This window comes from Centropristis striata, chromosome 9 (assembly GCF_030273125.1).
Source record: "Centropristis striata isolate RG_2023a ecotype Rhode Island chromosome 9, C.striata_1.0, whole genome shotgun sequence".
NCBI lineage: Eukaryota > Metazoa > Chordata > Actinopteri > Perciformes > Serranidae > Centropristis > Centropristis striata.
In genome coordinates this window covers 2,178,877-2,198,535 of record NC_081525.1, presented here as the reverse complement: position 1 = coordinate 2,198,535, position 19,659 = coordinate 2,178,877, and the positions used below count along the sequence as shown (strand labels likewise).

Genomic DNA, 19,659 nt, shown 5'->3' with positions numbered 1-19,659 from the left:
CTTAAACTCCTTTAATGTGATGCTGTTGTTGTCTGTTGTTCTCTGAGTGTCTGTTGTTGTCTGAGTGTTTGTTGTTCTCTGTTGTTGTCTGAGTGTTGTTTGTTGTTGTTGTCTGAGTGTTTGTTGTTGTCTGTTGTTGTCTGAGTGTCTGTTGTTGTCTGAGTGTTTGTTGTTGTCTGTTGTTGTCTGAGTGTTTGTTGTTGTCTGAGTGTTTGTTGTTCTCTGTTGTTGTCTGAGTGTTGTTTGTTGTTGTTGTTGTTGTTGTTGTTGTCTGAGTGTTTGTTGTTGTCTGTTGTTGTCTGAGTGTCTGTTGTTGTCTGAGTGTTTGTTGTTGTCTCTAAATGTTTGTTGTCTCTGAGTGTTTGTTGTTGTCTGTTGTTGTCTGAGTGTTTGTTGTTGTCTCTGAGTGTTTGTTGTTGTCTTTTGATGTCTGAGTGTTTGTTGTTGTCGTCTGAGCGTTTGTTGATGCTGTTGTTGTCTGAGTGTTTGTTGTCTCTGAGTGTTTGTTGTTGTCTGTTGTTGTGTGATTGTTTGTTGATGTTGTTGTCTCTGAGTGTTTGTTGTTGTGTGATTGTTTGTTGATATTGTTGTTGTTGTGTGATTGTTTGTTGATGTTGTTGTCGCTGAGTGTTTGTTGTTGTCTGTTGTTGTGTGATTGTTTGTTGATGTTGTTGTCTCTGAGTGTTTGTTGTTGTCTGTTGTTGTCTGAGTGTTTGTTGATGTTGTTGTCTCTGAGTGTTTGTTGTTGTCTGTTGTTCTCTGTTGTTCTCTGAGTGTTTGTTGTTGTTGTTGTTGTCTGTTGTTGTCTGAGTGTTTGTACCTTTGGACTGGACGGCCAGCGTCATGTAGTGAGCAGAGTAATATCTCCTCCAGAAGTCTCTGAGTCTCTGATACGTGTTGATCTGCTTCTCTCTGGGCTCCTGCTTCAGAGTCTGAGCGTTACCTGACACACAACACACAACACACACACAACACACCACAACACAACACACACACACACACACACACAACACAACAGACACACAACAGGAAACAACAGAAAAACCTTTATAGAGTCATTGAGGATGAGATGTGTGACAGGTTCATTACATTTACAACTTCTGGTTTATCAAAACAAGAGAAAAAGTTCTGCAGATTTAGCAGAAAAATGTACAATCATGGCTAGAAGTGGGAAAAACTCAGACATGTCTTTGTGCAGAATAACACAGTTAGAATGACAGAAATCAGACAAAAAAATAAAAACAAAAGTTGAATAAAATGGAATTTATATATAAACACTTTTCCAAGTGTCACGAAAAACTGTTTTCTCCATATATTGAAGTATTCCAGCCACTCCTGTCCTCTCCTCTCTGCTCTGTGTAAACAGATTTTCTATGGAATCAGCACAATCATGGCTAGAGGTAGCAACAACTGCAAACAAAAAATGGCCAGAAAACCCCCACAAAATTAACAAAAAAACACACGAAATGACCAAAATGACACACAATGACATAAAATGATGTAAAGGACACAAAATTAACCACCAAAAAGTACGTAAAATTAACAAAAAAAGGCACAAAATTACCAATAAAAGACGTTTTCTGTTTAAAACAGTTTTCTTCACATATTGTACATATTGAAATGTTGCCATGTTTGCAGCCTCTCCTGTCCTCTCCTCTCTGCTCTGTGTAAACAGCCTCAAACGTTTTATTTTTGGACACGTTTTAAATGACACATGTAGAATAAAGTGATTCTGACCGAAATATCAACATTTTTAAGCTTCACTTTGGTTACATTTTACACCAGAAACTTTTGTAACCAATTAAAAAGTTCTGCAGATTTATCAGAAAAAAGCACCAAAGTGAGAACATTTCAAGGCGTGTTTGTGGTTCTCACCCCAGCAGAACTTGCCCATGGGGTGTCCTGGTTTAGCCAAACTCCCAAACAGCATCTCCTTCCGATGGGAGTCAGACGGCCTCGCCAGCTGGTACTCTGGACAGGAAATACAAAAAAACATCACTCAATGCAGACTACATGTTCTTACTACACCTGACACCATGACTGTTTCTGTGAAATGATATATTGTCCCAGAAATGAGTGCAATAAATTATTATTATTATTGTCATTTTTAGACCTCTGTGGTATTCCGACAGATTACATTTTTTCCCCTTTAGGGGCTGCAGCTTTATGCAGAAACCCACACAGTGTTTCTCCTGCAGTAAAATGTGTTGTTGAGTCCTCTTGTGTGTGAGTCTTTGTGCATCCTGGGGTCCCTAAACAGTCTGTGAGCTGCATAAATCGGGTCTGACTGGAGAGCTGAGACTGTAATCTAATGAATCTATTGGTACCAAACATGTCTGATATCTTGTCAGGAAGGAGGTGAAGTAATGCTCCAAAGTTTGGACACATTTTAACCATTTTTAGCCTGACCTCTGACCTCAAGATGTCTTTACAGACACGCCCACTTTATGCAAATCTAATGCAGTTAGAGCAGAAATCCTGCAGTTTTTCTCATGAACTACAAATGTGTTATTGTGTCCTCTTGTGTGTGAGTCTTTGTGCATCCTGGGGTCCCTAAACAGTCTGTGAGCTGCATAAATCGGGTCTGACTGGAAAGCTGAGACTGTTGTGGATTCAATGAGCCCAATTGGTCATTTTCAAAGGTCTCCCTCTGACCTCTGACATCAATATATCTGAATGAAAATGTGTTCTATGGGTACCCACAAGTCTCCTCTTTACAGACATGCCCACTTTATGCTGTTCTCATGCAGACAAAGGTGCTATTTTTGCCTATTCTAAAAAATGGTGCATGTGAATATCTGTGAGCTGCATAAATCTGAAGAGACAACAAGACTAAACTCTGTGTGTGAACCCTGGCTGCTTCTCTCTGGTTCATCTGATACTTTATTAAATATTTGGCCTGTTTTTAGACGTGACATGCCCACTTTATGCACTTTATCAGAAGCTGTTTTGGGGCAGAACCCATGCAGTGTTTCTCTCTATAATATTAGGCCTTATTATAGTCGGGAAAACCTGTTTGTCAAGCATCATGTTGGATTAAGTGTTGCTGATATTATTAGATTAGATTAGATTTGATTTATTAATCCCACAGCGGGGAAATTTCTTTGTTACAGCCGACCACAAAAATTGCACACAAAATGATTTCCCTTTTAGATAAAGATAAAAAATAAACAATCTAATAGAAAAAGACATTTAACAATATACATAAACATATACAACCTAGTGCAAATTATATGCAAAATGTGCAGAAAAGAAAGAAAGAAACTCCAACACGTTCAGGTTGTGCTGGTGTTGTACAGTCTTATCGCAGCTGGAATGAATGAATTATTTAGGAAACAAACCAGACAGAATGATCACGATCATGTGACAGTGTGAGTGTGTGTGTGTGTGTGTGTGTGTGTGTGTGTGTGTGTGTGTGTCTCACCACTGTCCACAGCCTCCACCTCTCTGTCGATGGCGTCTTCGATCATCAGAGGACAGATGAAGAACTGAGCCCACCTACGAATAAAAACACACATTAATCTCTGTTTATCACCACTGACAGGAACCTAATACAACTACATCACCATGGAAACGATGACAAACAACGTTCAGACTCAGCTGTCGCATACAAACCACTAAATTATATCTGAAACCAGAATACAGAAACAGAAAAAGGAGAGAGCCAGAAAGAGATTTTGAAAAGTAAAAAAAAAATTGTCTGTGAATCAATAAATTAAATTAAAAAATAGTTATTTATCGTGTTACATTTATATCAACTCCTCCAGATATTTGAATAAAAATCAATGTTTTTATTTCATCAATTCGAGTCAGGAATTTCAAAATAAAAGCAATATCAATATTTTCACTTTTCATTGATGATACTGAATCAATATATCGATACAGATCCCCTTACTGGAATATCTCTCAGTTTTTAATTGTTGGTTGAACAAAACTAAATATTTAACGATCAGTATTTTCCAGGCGGCAACCTCCAGGTCTGAGCAGGGAGGCAAACCAGGAAGTGCCTTAAGCTGCATTCTACTGAAAATTCCAGCAGGGGGCGCTAAGTGTGGCTGCAGAAGCATTTTAGTCCATTCATTTCAATGCAAAATGAGAAAACTTCTCACTTGATTTATTCCCTCAGAAATGTTTTTCAGGACAACATTATGGTCTCAATCACTAGAAAAAAATCTTCTTCAAGACAATCTGATGTTAATAGTGTAAATAATGGCCCCATTTAGAAGAAAATAGAAGATAAAGAATCGTATGATTTGTGGCGGGGCTACCTTTGATTGACAGGTCACTAACAAGGCGAGCCGTCATCAGGAGGGAAGAAGAACAATGCGTATCCACGGCAACGAGTCAATAACGTTCAGGTTAAATTAAATTAAATTAATTTTACATCTTTTTGGGTCATTTTGCTTCTTTTTTTGGTCATTTTACTTATTTTTTGTCATTTTACGTCTTTCTTTGTAATTTTGCCTCTTTTTTGGGTAATTTTACGTCTTTTTCAAGTCATTTTACATCTTTTTTTCAAGTCATTTTACATCTTTCTTGGTCATTTTACGTCTTTTATTGGTCATTTTACGTTTTTTTAGGTGTTTTTTGGGGTCATTTTTCGTCTTTTTTCGGTAATTTTACTTTTTTTTGTCATTTTACGTCTTTTTTGTCATTTAGCGTCTTTTTGGTCATTTTACGTCTTTTTTTGGTCATTTAACGTCTTTTTTGGTCATTTTATGTCTTTTTTTTGGTCATTTTGCATTTTTTCATATATATATATATATATATATATATAAAAGGACGTTTAGCAGTTTGGTCTCATAACTTTGAACCTTTCACTGTATTTCCATTTAATGACGTATTATTTGAAGATTGTGTTCATTAAATGTCTTGTTCAGCGTTTGGTTGGACTAACAGACACTCCAAGGAGTCGCTGCTCAGTTTTCTGAGGTCAGTAAGCAACATTTTGTTTTTTGCCAAAACTAACATCCCAGTTAATGCTAACATGAGTGAGTCAGGTTGAGGTGTAGAGAGGCTGTAGTCAGTGATCACATCCCTCTCCTCCTCCTCCACTCCACATATGCTCTGATCCCCGTATCAGAAACAAGATGGAGGCTAAGAGTGGAACGCTGAACTGATGCTTCCAACGGGACACAAACCAACCAGACATCACGGTAACTACAAACATTATTTATATACAGTCTATGGATTTATCCCCAAATCTAGACAGGAAAAAACTCACCTAACCTTATTTAGCTAAATCTTTAAATCATCTTTGTGTCACATTAGTTTCAGATGTTCTCCTGCAGCTCTGAGAACGTTCCGACAGCTGCTTTGTGCAGATGTCACTGACAGAACCTGAGCGTTTCACCTGCAGAACAACCTGCAGAACAACCTGCAGCGTCTCCTCGTCTGATCTGCAGGCAGCCGTTTGTCTGGCGCTCTGAAAGCCTCGGCGCTGACACCGTGAGGACGCTGGTGGTCCAGGTGGAGCAGCTGAGTGTTGGTGGTGATCTGTAATGAAGCGTCTGACCTCCTATCAGAGAGCCAGATGGCCCTGAGGAGCAGCTTTCAGCACAAACACACAGGACGCCCAAAGAAGCCGTGTTCTGACAGGAAACCCTGTGAACCAACGTATGGTCCACTGTCAGTCCCAGACTGCTGCAGCTTCAGGACCTCTGAGCTCTGTTTCTTTAACCCTCTCAAACCCAACGAGACGTTTCAGGGCCTTTTTGTGTCCTTGTGTTTGACTGCAATATATAAAATCTATATAAATCTGTAAGACCTGCAGATCTGTGGAATCATGAGACAGAACAGGACTCTTTAAAAAACTTTATAGAGTCATTGAGAATGAGATGTGTGACAGGTTCATTACTGGAGCACAACTTTTATAACTTCTGGTTTATCAAAACAAGAGAAAAAGTTCTGCAGATTTAGCAGCGAAATGCACAATCAGGGCTAGAAGTGGAAACACCTGAAACATGTCTTTGTGCAGAAAAACACAGTTACAATGACAGAAATCAGGAAAAAAAAAGTGGAATTATTATTTTATATTGGAATAAAACGGAATTTATATATAAACACTTTTCCAAGTGCCCACAAGTGTCAGAAAAACAGTTTTCTCCACATATTGAAGTATTGCCATGTTTCCAGCCTCTCCTGTCCTCTCCTCTCTGCTCTGTGTAAACAGCCTCTCCTGTCCTCTCCACTTTTTATTTTTGGACACGTTTTAAATGACACATGTAGAATAAAGTGATTCTGACCGAAATATCAACATTTTAAGCTTCATTTTGGTCTCTATTTATAACAGAAACTTTCTTTACCTATGATCCATTCAAGGACCGTCAGAAAGTTATACTTTTAGTTTCAATAATGGTCTCTAATCGGTCTCACCTGTCGAGCGCCTCTCTGAAGTATTTCCTCTGCACGTCGAACTGGAAGATGGTTCTCTCGCAGTCGGTGGAGGCGTTGTCGCTGCCGCCGTGTTTCTTCAGGAATGCGTCGAAGCCGTTCTCCGCCGGATATTTCTCACTGCCCATAAACACCACTGGACATCAGCAGGGAGGGAACAAAAAGACATGAAGAAGAGATCAGGATACAAGACTAACAGGCAGAAACACAAAACATGCATTCCTCTGGTTTGACGCTCTGCATCTAAATCATACAAACTGAAAGCTAAAGATGCAGCATGATGCAGCATGATTCTATATGATACTATATGATGCAGCAGGATGCAGCATGATGCTGCTGCATGATGCAGCAGGATGCTGCTATATGATGCAGCAGGATGCAGCTGCATGATGCAGCAGGATGCTGCTGCATGATGCAGCAGGATGCTGCTATATGATGCAGCATGATGCAGCATGATGCTGCTGCATGATGCAGCAGGATGCTGCTATATGATGCAGCAGGATGCAGCATGATGCTGCTGCATGATGCAGCAGGATGCTGCTATATGATGCAGCATGATGCTGCTGCATGATGCAGCAGGATGCAGCATGATGCAGCAGGATGCTGCTGCATGATGCAGCAGGATGCTGCTATATGATGCAGCAGGATGCAGCATGATGCTGCTGCATGATGCAGCAGGATGCTGCTATATGATGCAGCAGGATGCAGCATGATGCTGCTGCATGATGCAGCAGGATGCAGCATGATGCAGCAGGATGCTGCTGCATGATGCAGCAGGATGCAGCATGATGCAGCAGGATGCTGCTATATTATGCAGCAGGATGCAGCATGATGCTGCTGCATGATGCAGCATGATGCTGCTGCATGATGCAGCAGGATGCTGCTGCATGATGCAGCAGGATGCAGCATGATGCAGCAGGATGCAGCATGATGCAGCAGGATGCTGCTATATGATACAGCAGGATGCAGCAGGATGCAGCAGGATGCAGCATGATGCTGCTGCATCATGCAGCAGGAGGCTGCTGCATGATGCAGCAGGATGCTGCTACAAGATGCAGCAGGATGCTGCTACATGATGCAGCAGGATGCTGCTACATGATGCAGCATGATGCAGGATGCAGCAGGATGCAGGACTCACTGTGCTCCAGGAAGTGGGCGAGGCCCGGCAGGTCGTCCGGGTCGCTGAAGCTCCCGACACTGATGCACAGAGCAGCTGCTGCCTGGAGACACACAGATACACGTTTTAAACATAAAAATACTACCCTCAAGGGTTAATAACCAACACGTATAGTTCTTAATAATATACCACAGCATCTTCTTTCAGTTACATGAGTCCTGTTTTGTGATATAACCATCTTCACTGCTGCCTCTCTACAGTAAATTAAATAAAATAAACATTATAACATTAATTTTAGCTCTTCAAGGTATTTATTTATTTTTTTAAAACCTCACAAACCTACTAGATATTGTGCAATAATAATAAAAAATAAAATAATAATATTAAAATAGTGCAAGAATTAAATTTATTCTAGTTAAATAACTACTTTTATTCTTTTACTATAAAAATATTTACCTTCATATTGGCGTAATAATTACATTTATTATAGCTAAATAATTAAATCTACTCTAGTAAAAATATTCACATTTATTCTAGAGAAATAATTACATTCATAAGAGTGCAATAATTACATTTTTATATTAGTGAAATACTTACAGGTATACAAGAGTGATATTTACATTATTTTAGAAAAATAATAACATTTATACTAGTGTGATAATTACATTATATTAGAGAAATAATTACATGTACAACAATAACATTTAATCTAGTGCAAAACAAGAGTATTTCTTTATTTTACTTATCATTTTAGAAGCTGTGTTTCAGGGTGTTTTTTGGGTGAATTGTATTATGTACAATGACAATAAAGTATTTGTGGCAGAGGAAGAAGAGACATGAGGCTGTGATACACACAATATTTAAAGTAAAATGAGTATAAACTGGAAAATATAATTAAATAGAAATATAATGAGTAAAACTTAAACAGGGACGATTATAAAAACCTGTTTCTCGGAGCTCCCTCTCTTCTTCTTGGCTGCGTTCTCCTCGTCCAGCTCATCGAAGTCGCTGTCCTGCTCCTCCTCTTCGTTCTCCTCCTCGTCCTCCTCAGAGCCTTCACCAGAGTCTCCTTCCTCCTCCTCCTGCTCCCCCTCCTCCTCCTGCTGCTCCCCGTCCTCCGTCTCCTTCTCCTCTCCGTTCTCGCAGCCTCCCTTCCCGTCGGCTCCGCTGAAGTCTGAGATGAGGAGCGCCCGGAGGCCGTTACCCAGCTCGATGTATCTGCACACAGATCAATATTCAATATTCAATGTATCTGCATACACTGATCATTATGGGCTGTTCTTGGGGACTGGCATGGAAATGAAGGTGGAGGTAGACTGGGTTCATTACAGGGAAATGTTTACTGGAAGACTATTTGTAGGCAGTGAATTAACATATTGAGCATGGATTAATTGTACCTGTCTTGGACTTCTTATGTAATTATTTTTATTTTATTGTTTTATTATTTATTTATGTTTTATTATCCTAAGATTGGGTATCTTAATTTTGCCCCTTTTTCCCTTTTTTTCTCCTTTTCTTAATTGGTTGTTAGTGTGGTCTTGTAAAAAAATGTTTTATTTTTTTTGTATTTAAAAGTTGAATCGAAAAAAAAATATATTTAATATTGAAACACATAGTGGAGTAAATAAGCTCGTATATATGAAGCTGTTGTGCATTTTATGACTAAAGCATGAATCTTTCTCCAAGTTTGGTTTCTATAGACCATGAAGTTTATTTTCAGACGTGGAGGCATTTCAGATTTGACTCCTGGTACTAGGCAACACACTTCAGGCTAAAAATCAATGAAAAAAATCTATTTTTAACTCTACTTTAACATAAATATTTAATATTTTAATAGAATAGAAGCAATTCCTTGACTGACTTGATGATTGTCGTAAAATTCCATGTAACAAGTCCAAGTCTCTACCTTTATACCTGAATAAAAATACCCATCTACACTACAGGCCAAAAGTCTGGAAGCAACTTAAATGTTGTGTTCACAATGTCTTTGTTAAAACCCAGTGTGTATTCTGTGTATTTCTGGATGTGTTTACTACATGATCAGACTTTACATTTTTTGAATTGAACCATTTCCCTCCATTGACCTTTAGGTAAACATTGATGTTATCAGACCATTGGTGAATAAAAGTTAACTACAGAAAATAAGTTTTAGGGTTGAAAAGATTTTGGAGAGTCACAACTTCAGTTCAAAAGTTAAAAAAAAAAATCCCAGTTTGCATTATTCACTTTATCTCTTTGGCTTTTGAGAGTTTGGAGACAAAAATCCCAATAAATCTCAACTGTGTTCATATCTCTGACAAACTACCACAGAAATGGATCAAACTGAAGCAGCTGAGTGAAGAAACAAGAGTTCAGATTTATACATTCAGGAAAGAAAGAAACACAAAGTCTAAGCAATAAAAACCCAAAAGACCTGATAACTAGAGTCAAAATGTGCAATAATAAGTGACTCTTGCATATTGCTGCTCCCGGGAAAAAAATCATATTATATATTTTTCAGTATTTTGTAATGTTGTCAAGAATATCGTTCTCTCAAAAAATACCTGGAAATATCATGATAATCTTTTCGGGCCATGTCTCCCGCCCCTAAACCCGCCCCTCTGGTCTCTGGCCCACCTGTATTTCTTGGGGTCACTGGGTGATCTGGTGATCTCGGGGTCTCCAGGACCTTCTGCTGCTGCTGCAGCTCCTCCTCCTCCTCCTCCTCCTCCTCCACTTCCATCTCCAGCAGCCACCTGAGTCCTGACGTCCTGTGGCGGCGGCGGCGGCTCTCCCTGGTCCGGAGCCGACACCTGACCCGGAGCTCCACCAGCACTCACCGACTTGTTGGTTTGAGGCATTTTGACCGAGTCGTCTGTAGGGACAGAGCTACAGAACTAGACAGGGAGGAGGAGAACAGATTTGATTTGATTTGATTTATTTGGCACAGTGTTAAAAGAAAGAAAATAACATAACAACAATAATACAATTTATTAGGGTTGTCAAAAGTATCCATACTCAAAAAAGTATCGATACTAAAACATTGTATCCGGGTACGATACTCATTTTCAAAAGTATCGAGTATCTGAAACTTGTTATCATAGTTGCAGTTTCTTTTTGCACAACTGTTTTTATTATAAATATTTAACCTGTGGTTCTGTTCATTTTTACATGTTGCAATTTTCTTGTTATTTTTTGTTATATTTCTGTTAAATTTTTGGGGTCTTTGTTTTTATCCTTGTGGTATCGAAAATGGTATCGAATATTTTCAATTATCGGTATCGAGTTGAAAATTTTAGTATTGTGACAACCCTACAATTTATATAATAATACATGCCAGGAAAGCCCAAAAAACCCTCCTGGGGCTTGAATAGTGGGATTCCCTAATATAACATACAAATAAAAAAGAACAAGGAACATAGAATCATACAGAACAAGAAACGAGAGAAAAAAAAAAGGCACAACATAGCAACAAAACAAGAATTATAATAGGTTATTGAAATAGTAATAGGTTTTTCAAAGATTTTTTAAATGATAAAGGAGAAAGGCTGACTAAGTCAGGAGGAAGTGAGTTCCATATCCTGGATCCTCTTTATGTAATGATAAACTGTGATGAGGTGGTTTGTGATTTGGAAGGCTGAAGTTGTAAAGCTTTTCTTGTAGGATAATTATGAAGCTGATAATTGGTTATGAACAGATTATTAAAAACAAGGGGGGAGTGTTTTGTTTAATGAACCATAAGCTGTTGATTTGATTAATGTTTAGAATGCCAAGTTTGCGAAACTAACTATGTAATGTATGACTTCTTAGAGCTGAGTTGGAAATGATTCTTACTGTTCTTTTTTGCAAGTGTTGCAACTTTAGTTCTTCTATTTAAAGGATTTTGAATATTATAACTAGAGCTGCAACAATTATTCCATTAATCGAACAATAATCGATTATTAAATTAATCGTCAACTATTTGGATAATCCAATAATCGTTTGAGCAGTTTTTTAAAGACAATAAGTCCAAATTATTGTGCGTCACTTATCGGGTAATTAATGCGTGATAACATTGATGTTAAGGTCGTTTCTATAACAGAAAACAACACTCTTTAATTCGGCACACATTTGATCCAGCAACTGTTTTATTAAACATTTAATATTTGAATGTGGACACCAAAGAGTGTCTGGTTCCATGTTCTCAAATTTAAGAATGATCTGCTTTTTATTGTATATATGATAGTAAAATTAATATCTTTAAGTGCTGAACTGCTGGGATGAGACAACAAACCACTTTTCTATCATTTTACAGTCTAAATGATAATAAAGGTTTACTGCTTCACTGCTGTAGCTCAGTGAGGTAACACTATCCGTTAAAACACAAAAAGGGGAAACTGGAACTAAAAGAACTGTAAATGATGGAAGATAAAAGTGTCATTTGACTCTGACTGTTACAGCATCACAGTGGAAAGCTTTTCAGCAGAAACAGGGACCGTGTCCAGCATCACTTACACTTAATTCACTTAAGAGATCTCTTTACAGACAGTGTGGCCAGGAGTAATGATCACAACAAACAGTAACGTAAGGTTTAACTGGGCATCAGGTGAGAACTGGTGGAAGATGAATAAATGTCCAAGTTGGACAGCCAAATATGATGCCATATATACAGTCATGGAAAAAATTATTAGACCATTTTTTCTTCAATTTCTTGTTCATTTTAATGGAGTCTGGTGACATTAACTCGTAACTAAATATTTGTTAAATAGCTGAAATATTAATGGAGTCTGGTTGCATTTACTCATAACTAAATATCGATTAAATTAACAAAAAATGTCAATGGAGTCTGGTGACTTTAACACAACTAAATATCTATTAAATTAGCTGAAATATTAATAGAGTCTGGTTGCATTTACTAATTACTAAATATCTGTTAAATAGCTGAATTCTTAATAGAGTCTGGTGACTAACTCATAACTAAATATCTGTTGAATTAGCTGAAATATTAATAGAGTCTGGTGACTAACTCATAACTAAATATCTGTTAAATTAGCTGAAATATTAATAGAGTCTGGTGACTAACTCATAACTAAATATCTGTTAAATTAGCTGAATTCTTAATGAAGTCTGATGACATTAACTCAAATATTAAACGTTTAATAAAACAGTTGCTGGATCAAATGTGTGCCGAATTAAAAAGTGTCATTTTCTGTTATAAAAGCGACCTTAACATCAAATGTATCACGCATAAATTACCCGATAAAAGACGCACAATAAAAAATATCTAGTTTTGTTGATGCGGTTTGGTGCCACAGTTCTGTGTTAAATTAGCTGAATTCTTAATAGAGTCTGGTTGCATTCACTCATAACTAAATATTTGTTAAATAGCTGAAATATTAATGGAGTCTGGTTGCATTTACTTATAACTAAATATCGATTAAATTAGCAAAAAATGTAAATGGAGTCTGGTGACTTTAACACAACTAAATATCTGTTGAATTAGCTGAAATATAAATAGAGTCTGGTGACTTTAACACAACTAAATATCTGTTGAATTAGCTGAAATATTAATAGAGTCTGGTGACATTAACTCGTAACTAAATATTTGTTAAATAGCTGAAATATTAATGGAGTCTGGTTGCATTTACTCATAACTAAATATCGATTAAATTAGCAAAAATGTCAATGGAGTCTGGTGACATTAACACAACTAAATATGTGTTAAATAGCTGAAATATTAATGGAGTCTGGTTGCATTTACTCATAACTAAATATCGATTGAATTAGCTGAAATATTAATAGAGTCTGGTGACATTAACTCAACTAAATATCTGTTAAATTAGCTGAAATATTAATAGAGTCTGGTTGCATTCACTCATAACTAAATATATGTTAAATAGCTGAAATATTAATGGAGTCTGGTTGCATTTACTCATAACTAAATATAGATTAAATTAGCAAAAATGTCAATGGAGTCTGGTGACATTAACACAACTAAATATGTGTTAAATTGGCGGAATTCTTAATAGAGTCTAGTGACATTAACTCAACTAAATATCTGTTGAATTAGCCGAAATATTAATAGAGTCTGGTGACATTAACTCACAACTAAATATCTGTTAAATAGCTGAAATATTAATTGAGTCTGGTTGCATTTACTAATTACTAAATATCTGTTAAATAGCTGAAATATGAATAGAGTCTAGTGACATTAACTCAACTAAATATCTGTTAAATTAGCTGAAATATTAATAGAGTCTGGTGACTAACTCATAATTAAATATCTGTTGAATTAGCTGAAATATTAATAGAGTCTGGTGACTAACTCATAACTAAATATCTGCTAAATTAGCTGAATTCTTAATGAAGTCTGATGACATTAACTCAAATATTAAACGTTTAATAAAACAGTTGCTGGATCAAATGTGTGCCGAATTAAAAAGTGTCATTTTCTGTTATAGAAACGACTTTAACATCAAATGTATCACTTATAAATTACCCGATAAGAGATGCACAATAAAAAATATCTAGTTTTGTTGATGCGGTTTGGTGCCTCAGTTCTGTGTTAAATTAGCTGAATTCTTAATAGAGTCTGGTTGCATTCACTCATAACTAAATATCGATTAAATTAGCAAAAAATGTCAATGGAGTCTGGTGACTTTAACTCAACTAAATATCTGTTAAATTAGCTGAAATATTAATAGAGTCTGGTTGCATTGACTAATTACTAAATATCTGTTAAATAGCTGAATTCTTAATAGAGTCTGGTGACTAACTCATAACTAAATATCTGTTAAATTAGCTGAAATATTAATAGAGTCTGGTGACTAACTCATAACTAAATATCTGTTAAATAGCTGAAATATTAATAGAGTCTGGTTGCATTTACTAATAACTAAATATCTGTTAAATAGCTGAATTCTTAATAGAGTCTGGTGACTAACTCATAACTAAATATCTGTTGAATTAGCTGAAATATTAATGGAGTATGGTGACTAACTCATAACTAAATATCTGTTAAATTAGCTGAATTCTTAATGAAGTCTGGTGACATTAACTCAAATATTAAACGTTTAATAAAACAGTTGCTGGATCAAATGTGTGCCGAATTAAAAAGTGTCATTTTCTGTTATAGAAGCGACCTTAACATTAAATGTATCACGCATAAATTACCCGATAAGAGACGCACAATAATAAATATCTAGTTTTGTCTATGCGGTCTGGTTGCCACAGTAACAGCTGATAGGAGAACTGAATGGAACGCTGCCTATCGAACCAAACCACGTGTTATTATTCTGTGATTTAAGAAGCGGCAACAGATAGCTTAGCTGTCAGGAAACGGTGATGAAGCTAACAAGCTATCAGTTCTAGCTAACTCTACATATTAACACAAAGCGCCATGTAAATGACTGCTACTTTAAAGACAGTTGGTAATTAAGTTAGAGCGTTAAATCGGACGGTAAGTCAGTTAATCTACCTAGAGACCGGCTCCGTTAGCAGTTAGCTTAATGTTAGCTTCCGGGTTAATCCTGTTAGTTTAGCCACAGGGGGCTAAAATACGAGCCGTTTAGTGTAGCCGTTAGTTAGCCAGTATTACCGCAGCACTAAAACATGATATAGCCGTTAGTTTTGTTTTAATGTGGCAGAGAGAGACGCTCACCTTTAATTCTGCTCGTTAGTGCTGATGGAAGTTTGGACTGTCGGTTTCAGTGCAAACCGCCTAGCTCCGCTCAGTTAGCAGTTAGCCCAAAACAAAGCCTGTGATTGGCTGGGGGGTAAATCAATCACAGAGGAACGGGCCCTCTGATTGGTTGGATCTGTGATGACAGAGGTCTCGTTTGGTTCAATGATTTCTATATTGGGAATTTTAAAGAGAGCTTTATTATAGCCTCAGAAAAAATGTAAATTAATAATAGAAATATTATTATATTTAAATAATAATATATTTAAATTAATATATATTAAGTACAAAAAAAATTAAAAAATGTAAATTAATAATTGATAAGTTATTATATTTAAATAATAGTATATTAAAATTAATATATATTAAGTACAAAAAAATTATTTACAAAATGTAAATTAATAATAGACATATTATTATATTTAAATAATAATATATTTAAAATAATATTAAGTACAAAAAATTTAAATTAATACTATAAATATTGTTATATTTAAATAATAATATATTTCAATTAATATATATTAAGTACAAAAAATTTAAATTAATACTATAAATATTGTTATATTTAAATAATAATATATTTAAATTAATATATATTAAGTGCAAAAAATTAAATTCATGATATAAATATTATATTTAAATAATAATATATTTAAATTAATATATATTAAGTAGAAAAAATGTATTAAAAAAATTAAATTAATAATAGACATAGTATTATATTTAAATTATAGTATATTTAAATCAATATATATTAAGTACAAAAAATTTAAATTAATACGATAAATATTATATCTAAATAATAATACATTTAAATTAATGTATATTAAGTAGAAAAAACTAATGAAAAAAGTAAATTAATAATAAAAAATATTATTATATTTAAATAATAATATATAATACAAATATTTTTTAATAATATATAATACAAATATTTTTGATATATCTATTTTTGTTGTGCACTTTATTTAGAGTTGTATAAGTAGAACATAGAGTTAAACATATATTTTTTTTAAATCTACAAATACAAACACAGAAAAAAAAACCCAAATGCAAAAGTTAAGATTTAAGATTGTGATTTTTATTATACTAAATTGCATCTATAATATACAAACATTCACAATATTTTTGTACAATCACTTTGTGCTTCTCCCCGTTCAGGAGTGAACTGTAAGACAACAAGTTTACATAAACTCTCTATAGAATTTGTCCATGGTATACACAGCATCAAAAATAAATTCATACTCAACACCATTATAATTTCTAAATCTATCATTTACAAATTCACTTAAAAAATAATCATATGAAGACAATGTCAATATTATTATTGTTGTTGTTTTGTTTTTTTTTCATCAATATGAAGACACATGGTGGGGAGTCACACACAGAAACGTGCGCTGTGGAGCTATAGAACAATTTGGCAGGATATTGTTTTTCTTCTATCGTCGATATTTAATAATAAATGCACACATTTTTTTTCTTCCCTTAATTTCTTCCGTAAACACACACACACACACACACACACACACACACACACACACGCACTTTATCTCAGCTGACATTATCAAAATATCACACTTCCGCCAAAGATACACAAACACAAAAAACCCTCACAATAAATATCATGATAACCATATGCAACAACTCTACTAACACACGCACACACGCACACATTCTTGTATTTCTATCTTTGTGAGGACCCTCATTGGAACAGTGAATTCCCTTGCAAGGTTATAATAGTTTTGGATTTTTCATTAGTTTTAGTTTTAATTTTGTTGTGAATTTTTGTTTGCAAATTCAGTTATTTTTAATGAGTTTTTAGAGTGAGTTTGCTAGTTTTAGTTTCGTTTTTTTTAGTTGTAGTTTTTTGTAATGGGGTATTTGTTGGGTGGGAAATTAAAAGAGGTCACAGTAAGTTTTGCCTTTATTTCCTTTGTCTGATCCATCTTCATTATGGATGAAAAAAGTTGACAAAGATGAAAACGAAGGACATTTTCACTATAATTTTAGTTAGTTTTGTAACCTCAAAATACAGTTTCAGTTAATTATCATTATCATGTAACCTTTAACCTTTAACCTTTAAAACAAAGTCTGAAATCTGAAAAAAAAAGACTTTAAAGAAGTGATGACCGGCCGAAATGTCCTCACTTTGCAAAAAATGTCCTCACTCTGTTGGTTAAAAACGTGTCCCGGTCCTCACTATGTAGGAAGTACAAGAACACACACACACACACTTGCACGCTCACGTTCATGTAGGAAACACTGCGAACATGACGTCTACGTGACTACACCTGCTGGACGGTTTGGGTCGGGGGAGGAACTATGAGCTCTTCAGTCAGCAGCTCTGCTCACACGTGTGTGTGTGTGTGTGTGTGTGTGTGTGTGTGTGAGTATAAAACACACCTCAGGACGGCGGTGGAGTGTGTCGGCCAGTGCAAAAGCTGTAAAAGCTGTAAAAGCCACCATGAAGCAGGGCTGCGGCGCCGTGAGGCGGCGGGCCGGGTCGCGGGGGTCCCAGGTTAGGGTTGGGTTTTATTCAGGAGAAGTCGGTCGATTTAATCTCCTGGAATTAAAAAAAACCCTCTAGAAATTAAACTAAAAATGAAGAGTTTGAGAGCCTCAGGATGTGCCAACAAAGTGCCAAAGTCAGATCTACAGCAATAAAAAACTGTTTTAATCATCCATTCGTCTATCAAATCCTCAAATATTAGAATAATAAGATAGATTTTCCTCTTGTGTGGTAATTTACTTTGTGTCAAAATGGTAATCTGCCTCTTTGTGGTATTTGTACTTCTTTATAGTAATTTTGTGATAATTTTGCACCTTCTTATGGTCTTTTTGTGCTTGTTTTATGTCTCTTTTTTGGATATTTTGTTACTTTTCACAGTTGTCTTGTGACTTTATCATAATATAATAGTTGCACTTTTTTTTAAGTCATTCTCTTTCTATTTGTAGTTATTTTTCATATCCTGTGTCTTTGTGGTCTTTATACCTCTTTATAGTAATTTTGCATCTTTTGTTGCCTCTTATGGTCGTTTTGTGCTTGTTTTGTATCTCTTTGTCAATATTTTGTTACTTTTTACAGTTGTCTTGTGACTTTTTAATCATAATTTTGGATCTTCTTGTAGTTGTTTTGTTTGTCTTTGTAGTAATTTTTTGTGGTCTTTTTACTTCTTAATAGTAATTTTGCATCATTTGTTTTCATTCTGTGCCTCCTTATGGTTTTTTGTGTCTGATTGTAGTTGTTTTGTTCATCTTTGTGCTTTTTTTGTGGATATTTTGTTACTTTTTACAGTTCTCTTGTGACTTTTTAATCGTAATTTTGGATCTTCTTGTCGTCGTTTCCTTTGTCTTTGTAGTTATTTTTCATATCTCTGTGATTGTTTGGTGTGTCTTTGTGGTCTTTTTACTTCTTTATAGTAATTTTGCACCATTTGTTGCCTCTCATGGTCTTCTTGTGCTTGTTTTGTGTCTCTTTGTCAATATTTTGTTACTTTTCACAGTTGTCTTGTGACTTTTTATGGTCATTTTTTAGTGTTTGTGGTCTTTCTGTGTCTCTTTGTAGTCATTTTGTGGTCGTTTTGTTCATCTTTGCGCTTGTTTTGTGTCTCATAGTGGTTATTTTGTAACTTTTTTTGTCATTTGACTTTTTTGTAGTAATTTCGTAATAGTGTTGAGTTTCTTTTTGGTCCTTTTGGTCCTTTTGTCATTATTTTTCATGTCTTTGTGGTCATTGTTCATGTCTCTCAGCTGGTTTTGTGTGTCTTTGTGATTATTTTTGCTTCTTTGTATCGTCAATTTGTGACTTTTTACAGTAATTTACATCTTTTTCTGAGTTGTTTTGCATCTTGTAGTCATTTAAAGTCTCTTTTAGTTTGTTTGTCTTTCTGCTTGTTTTGTTTATCTTTGAATGCATGTTTATATTTCTCATTTTGTCTGACCTTTTTTGTGGTTGTTTTGTTTGCATGAAGACCATATTTGGAGCTAAAGATTGTGCTCATAAATCTGTGTCTGCAGACTTGAAATTTAAATTGTTTTGTGCACGAGAGACGAGTTTCTGACTGATAAACTTCAGTGACGTTGGAGGTCCTGATGAAGGAAAACGGGCCGAAACAGAATCATTCATAGATGTCAGTTATCAGTTTGATTTGTCAGTGTTGTTCCATGATTACATGATCTCTATCTGACAATTCTGCAAGAAAAATATCTCACAATTGCAACATCTTTATCTCGTCGCTCTGAGATACGACTCAAAGTGTTCTGGTAATTAAAGAGGCTTAATCCCAAAGATGCAGAAATGACTTTTTAGATTCCTGTTCATTTGCATTTAAAGTGTTCGACACATCAACACGAACACTGGAACAACTCTATCAATCGAAATGAAGCCTGTGTGAACACCAGGAGGCTCTCTCTGCTGTTAAAACTCTTCACACTGAATGTTTCTGGACTCTGGACCCGTTCTGGACTTTGGGACTGGACCCGTTCCTCCAGTGGTTCTGGCTGCAGC

General features: G+C 35.5%; 1 protein-coding gene across 1 annotated transcript in view; it reads right to left on the bottom strand.

The window, feature by feature from the left end:
- LOC131977549 (nardilysin-like) overlaps positions 1-15,205 on the bottom strand; it is a 35,140-nt gene extending 19,935 nt beyond the window's left edge. The window contains exons 1-8 of the mRNA XM_059340922.1: positions 15,129-15,205; positions 10,127-10,378; positions 8,455-8,728; positions 7,532-7,613; positions 6,376-6,529; positions 3,425-3,498; positions 1,876-1,971; positions 821-943 (exon numbers count right to left, since the gene is read on the bottom strand). Coding sequence (XP_059196905.1) covers positions 821-943; positions 1,876-1,971; positions 3,425-3,498; positions 6,376-6,529; positions 7,532-7,613; positions 8,455-8,728; positions 10,127-10,350 — 1,027 coding nt within the window. The 5' untranslated portion in view covers positions 10,351-10,378; positions 15,129-15,205. The remainder of the gene's footprint in view (positions 1-820; positions 944-1,875; positions 1,972-3,424; positions 3,499-6,375; positions 6,530-7,531; positions 7,614-8,454; positions 8,729-10,126; positions 10,379-15,128) is intronic.
- Positions 15,206-19,659: the final 4,454 nt, after the last annotated feature.